General features: G+C 41.0%; 1 protein-coding gene across 1 annotated transcript in view; it reads left to right on the top strand.

Annotated features, from left to right (window-relative positions):
* PPP2R3A (protein phosphatase 2 regulatory subunit B''alpha) overlaps window positions 1-12,073 on the top strand; it is a 96,058-nt gene that overhangs the window by 74,122 nt on the left and 9,863 nt on the right. Inside the window, exons 9-11 of the mRNA XM_049775921.1 lie at window positions 3,150-3,198; window positions 3,832-3,921; window positions 10,557-10,732. Of these exons, the coding sequence (XP_049631878.1) occupies window positions 3,150-3,198; window positions 3,832-3,921; window positions 10,557-10,732 (315 nt within the window). The remainder of the gene's footprint in view (window positions 1-3,149; window positions 3,199-3,831; window positions 3,922-10,556; window positions 10,733-12,073) is intronic.

The following is a 12,073-nucleotide window of genomic DNA, read 5'->3' as shown; positions in this document are numbered from 1 at the left end:
CCCTCTACCAGTGGCCCAAGGTCCTCTCTGAGCCATCCCCACTCCCAGGTAAAAATGCTTTTGAGGGCCAATACTTATTTTAATTATCTTTATTTAAACACCGTGATTACAACTATGATTGTAGTTGTATGATTACAGTCATGTAAAGAACACCTCCCTTCACCAGTGCAAGATTACCACCACCAGTTTCCCAGATCTCCCTCCTCCCCACCCCATCCACACCTGTACTTGAGACAGGCTTTCTACTTCCCTCATTTATTCATTGTTATAATAGTTTTCTTTTTTTTTTTTTTTGGTTTTTGGCCCACACCCGGCGGTGCTCAGGGGTTACTCCTGGCTGTCTGCTCAGAAATAGCTCCTGGCAGGCACAGGGGACCATATGGGACACCGGGATTCGAACCAACCACCTTTGGTCCTGGATCGGCTGCCTGCAAGGCAAACGCCACTGTGCTATCTCTCCAGGCCCGTTATAATAGTTTTCAATGTAATTGTTGCTCTAACTGCACTCATCACTCTATGTGGTGAGCTTCATGTCATGAGCTGCACCTACATGGGTAAATGGGGGGAAATAATGGTTGGGACTGAGGCAGTAAAGATTAGAAATGAGCTTTGTAGGGCAGTATCAAGGTCACAATACAAGATGAATATTATACATATATAAACTATATGCATATAACACTATCAATATATTTTGTACGCACAGGGGCACTAGCCCCCGCGTGGTTTTGGAAATGGAGACCAAGGAGAAAAAATTTCCAGTGACTGTCCCAACATGAACCAGTGCTATAACGGCCCGCCCTCCCAAAGCACATTCCCATTAGTATAGGGAGAGGGAAGGGGAAAGCCTGATGACCCCTATAGAGTCCACCTGGACCAGCGCCCAGGGGAAGGCCTGGAGTCCAGGGGAGAAAGAGGGGGATGGCTGGGGGCCTGCCAAGCCTCCCAGCACTCCCCAGGCTAGGGAAAAGGCCTCCAGCATGGGGCCTCCCCCAAACCCCATACCTGGCAAGAGCTGGCCTCCAGAATCAGAGAGGAATTCGGAAGCCAGATACCTGCCCACCCTCCTCCCCATGCACCTCCCCCCTGGAGTACAGAGGTGGGGGGAAGCCTGAGGACCCCTAAGAGTCCACCTGAACCCACTTCTGGCCATCTGGGCCAGCACCCAGGGAAGGCCTGGAGTCCAGGGGAGAAAGAGGGGGACAGGGCCCAGAGAGATAGCACAGCAGGTTTGCCTTGCAAGCAGCCGATCCAGGACCAAAGGTGGTTGGTTCTAATCCAGAACCAAAGGTGGTTGGTTCGAATCCTGGTGTCCCATATGGTCCCCCGTGCCTGCCAGGAGCTATTTCTGAGCAGACAGCCAGGAGTCACCCCTGAGCACCGCTGGGTGTGGCCCAAAAACCAAAAAAGAAAAGATCAAGAACTGGGGCCGGAGATAGCATGGAGGTAAGGTGTTTGCCTTGCATGCAGAAGGACAGTGATTCGAATCCCGGCGTCCCATATGGTCCAGAGCCTGCCAGGAGCGATTTCTGAGTGTAGAGCCAGGAGGAAGCACTGAGCACTGTGACTCAAAAACCAAAAAAAAAAAAAAAAAAAAAATCAAGAACCATATAAAGTGGAGCTGAATAGGCAGGAGTGATAGCACAGCGGGTAGGGCATTTGCCTTGCACATTGCCGACCCTGGGTTTGATCCCAGCATCCCATGTGGTCCCGCAAGCCTGCCAGGAGTGATTTCTGAGCACAGAGCCAGGAGTAACCCGAGTGCCGCTGGGTGTCCCCCCCCCCCCAAAAAAAAAGTGAGGCCAGAGATAGCACAGCAGGTAAGACACTTTCCTTGCACACAGCCAACCTGAGTTTGATCCCTCGCATCCCATATGGTCCCATATGGTCCTCTGAACATGCCAGGAATAAACTCTGACAAAGCCAGGTGTAACCCCTGACCACCACAGGATGTGGCCTAAAAACTAAAAAAAAAAATCATAAAAAGTTTATTTGAAAGACATATATTACACTATAAATTCCCACTTTGCTGTATTTATATAAAACCAAAAGGAGAGACTAGACAGAGCAATTGCCTTACACATAGCCAAACTTTCCCCCCTTTTGCACCTGTTGAGGCATACTTGGAGGTGCTCTGGAAATATGCAGTGCCAGGAGTTAATCCAGAACTCCCATATGCACAGTATACACTACTTTTTTGAACCATCTCCTTGGTTCTATTTTCTCTGCTTTAAATAATACTTCATTTATTTTTAACATTATATACTATATCGTGTTGTATCTATACTTACATTTCTATCTTTGGGGGGCCACACCCAGTGACACTCAGGGGTTACTCCTGGCTATGCACTCAGAAATCGTTCCTGGCTTGGGGGACCATATGGGACGTGGGGGGATCGAACTGGGTCAGACACGTGCAAGGTAAGCGCCTTACCACTGTGCCACTGCTCTGGCACCATGTTTCTGTTATCTTATGTATCCTTTATAAAATTCTATTAAGAGAACATTCTCCATTGTTTTTACTTCAGTTACCTTCTATTAGGATTGGTTCACACTTGAATTTAATGCTAGGATAAAATTTGTCTTGTTTTAGAGGAAATATTTTGTATTGGATAATAAGATCAATACAAATTCAGTATATCTTGGACTTATTTGTCTCAATAGTTCAAAACTATTTGGCATTCAATCCTATAAATATAACCTACTGTCATTCATTTACCTGTTCTTGTATTAAATGCTGGATGAATGGATGGATTGATTCGGCTATCTCAGATCCTTTATAAAAATAAATAAATAAATAAATAAATAAATAAATAAATAAATAAATAAATAAAAAAGAATTTTAGTCACTGGAGTGATAGTACAGCAGGTAGGGCATTTGCTTTGCACGTGGCCAACTTGTGCTTAATCTCCAGAACCATATGGTTCCCCAAGGACTACCAGGAGTAATTCCTGAGCTAACAGCCAGGATTAACCCAAGCATTGCCAGGTGTCCCCCCCCCCCAAGATTATAGATTAAGAGTTTAACTCATAACATTCTTATTGTAGCAGGTTATTGATGTTTTAAGCTTTTAACTACTAAAGACAATTTGCCAAAAATAATCCATTTTGGAGGAGCATATTTCTAACTGTGCTTTCTGATTTATATTTAGCTTCTTCAAATAGAATCATTGAAAGGATATTTTCTGGGGCAGTAACAAGGTAAGAAAAAGCATCTGAGTTTAAAAGTGAATAGTAAGTAGGGAGGTCAGAGAGATAGCACAGCGGTAGGGTGTTTGCCTTGCAAGCAGCTGACCCAGGACCAACAGTGGTTCGAATCCCGGCATCCCATATGGTTCCCTGTGCCTTCGAGGAGCGATTTCTGAGTGCAGAGCCAGGAGTACACCCTGAGTAACCGCCAGGTGTGACCCAAAAACCAAAAAAAAAAGTGAATAAGTAATACTGAAATAATCTCATCTTGCAAACTATAATTTTTACAGCACCATGGGCTAGATATTATCTTCCAAGGCATATAGTCAGTGTTTCATTTGATAGTTATTATTTGATATGGCTATTAGTATTATATTTAAATTCAGAAACCAGCATTTGATCTCAATAACTATTTTCATTCAAATTAGAAGATACTTTTCCTCAAATCTGAAAATGTCTTCCAGTTGCACAGTGGAGGTCTTTAAAATAAGATACATAATAAAAGGGATTGCCCTTTATTAGGTTTTCAGCATATTTTATTTCATTTCTGAATAAATAATACTTTATTTCTTAGTCTGTTGAACTTATCTGAATAATGTTATGGAAAATTTTATATAACCAAGTGTTTGGTTTTTTTTCTTTTAGGGGAAAAACAGTACAGAAAGAGGGAAGAATGAGCTATGCAGATTTTGTTTGGTTTCTGATCTCTGAGGAAGACAAACGAAACCCCACCAGGTATGAATTCTAAGCTTCCAAGCTTCCTTGGCTAAGAGGTTAAATCAGTTAACAAAGTCTGTAGAAAGATCAATTTAACCAAAGGCTTCCAGGACTAAGTCTCTGCCCTCTTAAAGCTTTCAATAGGAGAGGAAACTGGCACTCAATGCATAGTCCAGGCATATAGAGAAGCACTATTAGTGTCAGAATACAGATTCTAAGGTGCTGGCGAGGCACCGCAGATGGTCCTCATTTGCCAGGAATGTATAACCCTCTCCCTCTACAAAAGTGCTGTTGGCCCAGAAGTTGAAGTGACCTATGCATTAAGCCTGCAGAATAAGGAGAACTGTCCACCTTTTTTATGGAATGTGTTAATGATTCTTCTATGACCTTTAGAGTCTAGTAGCAAATGGTGAAAGTGAGAAGAACAAATTATGAATAATGGTATACAAGATCACCTCACTTGCCTCTTGCTCTCCACAGTAGTCTGAAACATCTTGACCTGTAACTGGGAGTTTATACATCTTTCTTCTTTTACCTCTAGTCTGTCTCAGATAAACTCAAAATCTAGATTCCTCTCTTTTTATTCCCAGCATGTTGTAACACATAGTTTGCACTCAGAACCAAGGGGGAGAGAGGTTGCAGTCTTTGGTGCTACGTGATCATATGTTGACGCAGTCTACTTGTTTATTCAAGAAGTTTCCTAAATGTTGGGTATATACTTTGGAAGTCATTAGAGATAGAAAAATAATATTCCTTAGTACAAGTTTTTTTATACTTAAGAAACATGGATAAACAGACAGAAATCAGTTTTAAGCGGGCTGGAGAGATAGTATATTTGCCTTGCCCACGGCCAGTGTGGGTTTAATCCCCGGCATCCCATTTCATCCCCAACCCTGCCAGGAGTGATCCCTGAACACAGATTAAACAGTAAACCCTGGACGTGGCCAAAAAATAAATCCCAAAAATTAGTTTTAATACTTTAGAATTCTAAAACTCAGAAAAAGACACTATTCAAAATGTATTTACAGAGGATTGGAGAGATAGTGCCATGGGTAGGATACTTGCTTTGCATGTGATCAATCAGGATTCAACCCCTGACACCCCATCTGATCCCCAAGCCCACCCTGAGTGTAGAGACAAGTAGAAGCCCTAAACAGTGCTAGGTATGGCCACCAAAATATGAATACACTGTGTAGCCTTTTTATTATAGAGAATTAGAGAGATCTTTACATGAGGCATTTATGTTCCACTGAATTAAAAATGTTTTTTTTTGGTTTTTGGTTTTGGGGTCACATCAGGTGATGCTCAGAAGTTACTCCTGGCTCTGCACTCAGAAATAACTCCTGGCAGTGCTCAGGTAACCAAATGGGATGCCAGGGATCGAACACAGGTCAGCCGCATGCAAGGCCTTAACCATTGTGCTAGTTCTCCAGCCCAAATCTTAAATGTGAATAGTCCAAATTTTCATGTAATAATGAATTACAATTCAACTGTATTTTTTTCTGTAAAATAAATCACAAAAAAAGTATTACTAGGTTAAAATATAGACATTTTAGGACCACTTATGAAAATCGTAAAAATATTATATTGTACTCCAGAAAAACTGTTTATATCTTTATCAGAAATGTAGTGAGCATATTTTCTTGAACTCTTCCTAGCACTGTTTCTCTTGAAATATTTTCCAGTTTAGGGGCCAGAGCAATAGTACAGTGATAGGTTATTTGCTTTGCATGCAGACAACCTGAGACAGACTCAGGTTCAATCCCCAGCACCCCATATGGTCCCCCGAGCCTGCCAGGAGCGATTTCTGAGCGCAGAGCCAGAAGTAACTCCTGAGCACTACCAGATGTGGTCCCAAAACCAAAATAAATAAAAATATTTTCCAATTTGGTAAATTAAAAATCAGTATCACAAGACTGGAATAATAGAGTACAGCAGGGAGGGCACTTTCCTTGCATGCGGCAGACCCAGGTTCACTCCCCAACATTCCATATGGTATGACATACTAACAGGAGTAATTCCTGAGTGCAGAGCCAAGATTAAGTCTTGAGAATTGCTGAATGTGACTGAAAAACAAAAACAAATCAGTTTCTCTTTATTTTGCATTTCTTTAATAATAGAGTGAAGTTTTAGAATATTTTTCTGGCCATTATTATTTCATTTTTGGTGATTAAACATTCCATCAAAAGACATTTTTTTCGGGTCTGGAGAGATAGCATGGAGGTAAGGCATTTGCCTTTCAAGTAGAAGGTCATTGGTTCAAATCCCAGCATCCCTTATGGTCCCCCGAGCCTGCCAGGAGCGATTTCTGAGCATGGAGCCAGGAGTAACCCCTGAGCGCTGCCGGGTGTGACCCAAAAACAAACAACAAAAAAAGACAGATTTTTGAAAATTAGTTCTTTTCTGTCTCCATAATACACATCAAAGATTCAGTGACCAAAAAACGGAAGGGGCCTAGAAATATGTTTTAATGGTACAGTGCCTGCACTATATGAGTATGGAGTATAAGCCCAGTGATCCTACTTTTGGGATTCTCATCTCCGTAACAGATGTGTATTCTCTGACATACTGCAGCCAAGCATAATAGCATTGCAACCAAGTATGCAAGCATTGCAACCTAAATGGAGCAAGCAATAGCCAAAAGTGAAATCCCCTAGAAAGACCACATGGGGGTAGAACCATAGTACAATGAGGAGAGAACTTGCCTTTCATACTGCCAACCTGATTTGGAGCCCTGGAACTACATATGGTCCTCTGAACCCCACTAGAAATTATCTCTAAAGGAAAAGCCAGGAGTAAATCAGACTGACCACAATTAACAGCAACAAGTGGGGAATTTTTAAGTATGTTGTTTTTAAATATATTGACTGGTTTTGGAAACTAACTCCAAGCAAAACAATACATAACAAAACCAATTTGACCACAGGCTTGTTGAATAAAAACTTATAATCAAGAGTTAAATTTGAGGGCCAGCGAGATAGCAAAGCGGTATGGCATTTGCCTTGCATGCAGCTGATCCAGGATAGACCTGGGTTCGATCCCTGGCGTTCCATATAGTCCCCCAATCCAGGAGAGATTTCTGAGCACATAGCCAGGAATAACCCCTGAGCATCACCGGATGTGGCTAAAAAACAAAAACAAAAAAAGTTGTTTGGACTACATATCTCTGTTCAGGAAAATCTCTAACTTCTAAATAAAGACTCTCAATACTTAAAAAGAGCACACCCACTCGTATTTTCCGGTGTATAAGACGCTTTTGAAACAAAAAAAAAGTCAACCGAAAATTGGGGGTCGTCTTATACACCGATAAACGAAAATTGTCTGAATATTGCCACAAAACGAATTTTCCAACTCGATTCTGCACCAATCACTGCTCGGACCGCCTCTCTAACTCAGCCAATCTAAGAGCAGGCTTTTTATGCATGCAAATTAGACAATGTTCTGGACCAGAATCTACACTGTCAAAAGCCTGCTCAAATTGGCCAGAGTCAGAGAGGAAGTCTATGACAGCAGAACCTTTGAACCTTTGCTTGTTGTGATTGGCTCACTGTGTACATACAGTTGCAGCACAGGAACGTTCTGTCTGATACAGCGAGTATAGGCCTAAACCTATGTTTTAACTGAAAAATTAGGGGGTCGTCTTATATGCTGGCAAATACAGTATATACACCAAATAGTTTACCTAACTTTATACTTCAAGGAATGAGGAAAAAAACTGTATCTTAAATTTTTATAAATAATAAAAATTAGAGTAGAACTAAATGAAAAATATAAGCCAGAAAAAATATCAAAACTTTTTTTTTTTTTTTTGGTTTTTGGTTTTTGGGTCACACCCGGCAGTGCTGAGGGGTTACTCCTGGCTCCACACTCAGAAATCACCCCTAGCAGGCTCAGGGGACCATATGGGATGCTGGGATTTGAACCAATGACCTTCTGCATGAAAGGCAAATGCCTTACCTCCATGCTATCTCTCCGGTCCCATTTTTGTCAAATATAAACAAAATTGATGGTGCTGAAAAGAGAGCACAGCAGTAGGGCAGTTTGCTTTGCATGCGGCCAAAACAGGATAGACCCCAGTTCAATTCCCCACATCCCATATGGTCCCCCAAGCCTGCCAAAATGACTTCTGAGCTTAGAGCCAGGAGGAACATGTGTGACCAGGTGTAACCAAAAAAAAAAAAATCAAATATAAACAAAATTGATAAGCCAGTGATACACGTGATTTTCAGCCTTTTACATGTGATTCAATGGCACGCTACATTGAGCTAGAATATAGGAGGGACAAATTTTAAGTAAAAGAGGATATTTATGCTGATACCATATAAATACAAAGGGTCATAAGAGATCACTATAAACATTTACCTAAATGAAATTGGATATCCTAGAGAATTGGGAAATGCATAGGCTTCACAACTAAACCTATTAAAGATTTAATTTTGGGGGCCGGAGAGATAGCATGGAGGTAAGGCGTTTGCCTTTCATGCAGGAGGTCATTGGTTCGAATCCCCAGCACCCCATATGGTCCCCTGTGCCTGCCAGGAGCAATTTCTGAGCCTGGAGCCAGAAATAACCCCTGAGCACTGCCGGGTGTGACCCAAAATCCACAAAAAAAAAAAAAAAAAGATTTAATTTTGAATAGAAATTTTGAACAGACTATTAATGAATGAGAAATTGAAGAAATAATCAAAAAACTCCTAAAACAGAAAGGTCTACCAGATGGCTTTTCCAATCACTTCTATAAAACCAATTAAAGAATAAATGCCAGTATTCACACTAACTTTTTAGACTAGCATTATCCTCATACCAAAGGCCGACTAGAGTCAACAGAGAAATCCTAAAAATACTAACGAATTTAACTTAACAGAATATGAAAATGATACACACTGTGATTAACTTGACACAGGAAGCAAGGTTGGTTGAACTTTTGCAAATCATTAATGTAATATTTAACATTAACAGAATAATGGATAAAATTATAGTGTCTTCTAGCACAAAAGAACCTTAGTGGACTAGAATACATGGTCTGTGTACAGAGAAGTTCTGGATTCAACCCAGCACCTCCAACAATTCTGTATATGCAAAAAAATATCTGATCAGTGCTCTTTTATGATTGACTTGCAGTATAGAAGAAATGTACCTCAATATAATAAGTCACCTGATAATGTTAAGAGCTGAGAGTCTTGAAGGTGAAAAAGGGAAAGCTTTTCAATTCTATTATTAGTAAAAGAATGCCCATTCTTCCTACTTTGTTCAACTAGATGTCGTAGCCTTAACTGGGCAAGGAAAGGAAAATGTAAAATTACCTGTTTCCAGCTTAAATATACTCATATATAGAAACCCTCTAGACCACAAGCCTTACAATTAATACACTTAATAGTGTCAGTATACAAAATCAATATACAAATCTCAGTTGTATTTTTATAAACTTAATAGTGAAATGACTGGAAAAAATTAGACAATCCCATTTATGATAACAGCAGATAAAGAATTTGGTAGGTTTAACCAAGCAGATACACTGACAAGCAAGCAGGTAAGGTGCATGCTTTGCATGACTTCAACCCAGGTTTGATACCCAACATCCTATATGGTCCTCCAACCACCACCAAGAGTAATTTCTGAACCAGGAGTAATCCCTAAGCACTGCTGTGTGTGGCCCAAAACAAACAAAAAACTTCTAATGAGAAAAATGGATCAAATAGGATGTCAAAAAAAAAAGTTAGATGAAGGGATATTACTTAGTGGCAGAATGTAACTTGCAAACATGAAGTCCTAGGTTCAATCCCTGGCACAAAAAAAAAAAAAAAAAAAAAAAAAAGAGACCCTCCTACTTCAGCCTCTCCCAGACCTGATAAGCAAAAGAAAAAAAAATTTATAATATCAGAATGTTGATTTAATTATCAAAATGTTAGAAAGGGGGCCTGGAGCAATAGCACAGTGGATAGAGTGTTTGCCTTACTTGCAGCCAACCCAGGTTTGATCCCAGCATCCCATATGGTCTCTGAGCCTGCCAGGAGTATTTCTGGGTGCACAGCGAGGAATACCCGAGTGCTGCCAGATGTGGCCCAAAAACAAAAATCAAAACCAAAAAAAAAAAAAAAAGTTGTTAGAAAAGATATATAAAAGGTGAAAGTATATCATTAAAAGAGCCAAAACTTCACAGGCAGTTCTTTAAAAATGTGTAAGAAGGGTATAAAAGCATCTTATCTGAAAATGAAAAGATAAAAACCAATAGTAAGATGGTGAAATTAATTGGTTCTAAGAAAGGGAAAACAGAAGGAAGAACGTCAGCTATTTTGTTCTGATTTTGTAAAATATGTCTAAGTCTGAAGCATACATGTTTGTAACTGTTAAGAAGCACATACTATGATAAAACTGAGTGAATAAAGGACCTTACATCCGCAACAACTCTCCTTTCTCTCCTCCCATTCTTTCATATCTCTAAATTTCTTTCAAAAAAAACTATTTTGCTGAGCCAAATAAATAGTATATCAGGTAGGGTATTTAGCCACCCTGTGTTCAATCCCTTGTGGTCCCCAAGCACTGTCAGAAGTAATTCCTGAGTGCAACACCGGGTGTGGCCCCAAGAATTTTATTTATTTTGCTTCAAAAAGAAGGAAAAAAGAACCTTGCTAATAAATGTCCTTATCTCTTAGCATTGAATACTGGTTCCGCTGCATGGATGTAGATGGAGACGGTGTGCTCTCCATGTATGAGCTGGAGTACTTCTATGAGGAGCAGTGTGAACGGATGGAAGCCATGGGGATTGAGCCGCTGCCATTCCATGACCTGCTGTGCCAGATGCTTGATCTAGTGAAACCAGCCAGTGATGGTGAGATTAAGTCTAAATGGCATTTGGACTATTCTCACTATATAACAGAACATAATCCTGAATTGTAACTTTTAGTTTTCCAAAACAGAAACATTTATGTCTTTTCTTTATTATTTTTTGCCTATTTTATGTCTATTCTTTACTATTCGCAGGCTATTTTATGTCTTTTCTTTACTATTTGCAGAAATTTATGGGAAATCCTGTTTAAGAAATTGGGACTTTTTAGGGGCAGGAGAGAGAGCACAGCCGTGTTTGCCTTGCAAGCAGCGGATATAAGGTGGTTGGTTCGGCGTCCCATATGGTCCCCTGTGCCTGCCAGGAGCTATTTCTGAGCAGATAGCCAGGAATAACCCCTGAGCACAGCCGGGTGTGGCCCCAAAACAAAAACAAAAGAAATTGGGACTTTTGAGGCTGAAGAGATAGTACAGGCATTAAGGCACTTACTTGCCTTCCAAGCCTGACCATAGTTAGAATCTGGGCATGGCACCATTCCTGAGAACCACCAGGGGTCACTCCTGACCTCACATCCAGAAATAGGGGCCAGACCAATAGCACAGCAGTAGGGCATTTGCCTTGCACAAAGCTGACCCAGGATGGTAGTTCGAATCCCAGCATCCCATATGGTTACCTGACCCTGCCGGGGACTATTTCTGAGTGCAGAGCCAGGAGTAACCCCTCAGCAGTGCTGGGTGTGACCCAAAAACAAGAAAAGAACAATAGCCCCGAAATGGGAGCCCCATAACATAGCACATAGTAGGTGTGCGATAGCACAGCAGGTAGGGTTTTTGTGTGCCCCCCCAAAAAAAATTAAATCAAAATATAGCCTCTGAGCAAGTACAAGTGTGGCCCAAAACATCTCTCTCTCATACACACACACAGGTGTGGCCCAAAACATATCATACACACGCTGGGATTTTTCTAAATAGAGAAAGCAGATTCAGGAGTACTAGCTCTGAGATAGACTGATTGCTTGATAGTTTCCTTTTCAGGTGATGAAAATATTAGGAATTCCTTAATGGTAATGGCTGTATAATATGAGTATAAATGTCACTTAAAAGTTAATTCTAGGGGCCAGAGAGATAGCATGGAGGTAAGGCATTTGCCTTTCATGTAGGTCATCGGTTCGAATCCTGGCGTCCCATATGGTCCCCCGTGCCTGCCAGGAGCAATTTCTGAGCCTGGAGCCAGGAATAACCCCTGAGCACTGCCTGGTGTGACCCAAAAACCACAAAAAAAAAAAAGTTAATTCTAGCCAGTGTGGTGGCGCTAGAGGTAAGGTGCCTGCCTTGCCTGTGCTAGCCTAGGAGGGACCTAGGTTTGATCTCCCGGCGTCCCATATGG

The sequence above is a fragment of the Suncus etruscus genome, chromosome 6, assembly GCF_024139225.1.
Source record: "Suncus etruscus isolate mSunEtr1 chromosome 6, mSunEtr1.pri.cur, whole genome shotgun sequence".
Taxonomy (NCBI): Eukaryota; Metazoa; Chordata; class Mammalia; order Eulipotyphla; family Soricidae; genus Suncus; species Suncus etruscus.
Note: the sequence above shows the minus strand (reverse complement) of the source record. Positions and strands in the feature narration are given on the sequence as shown.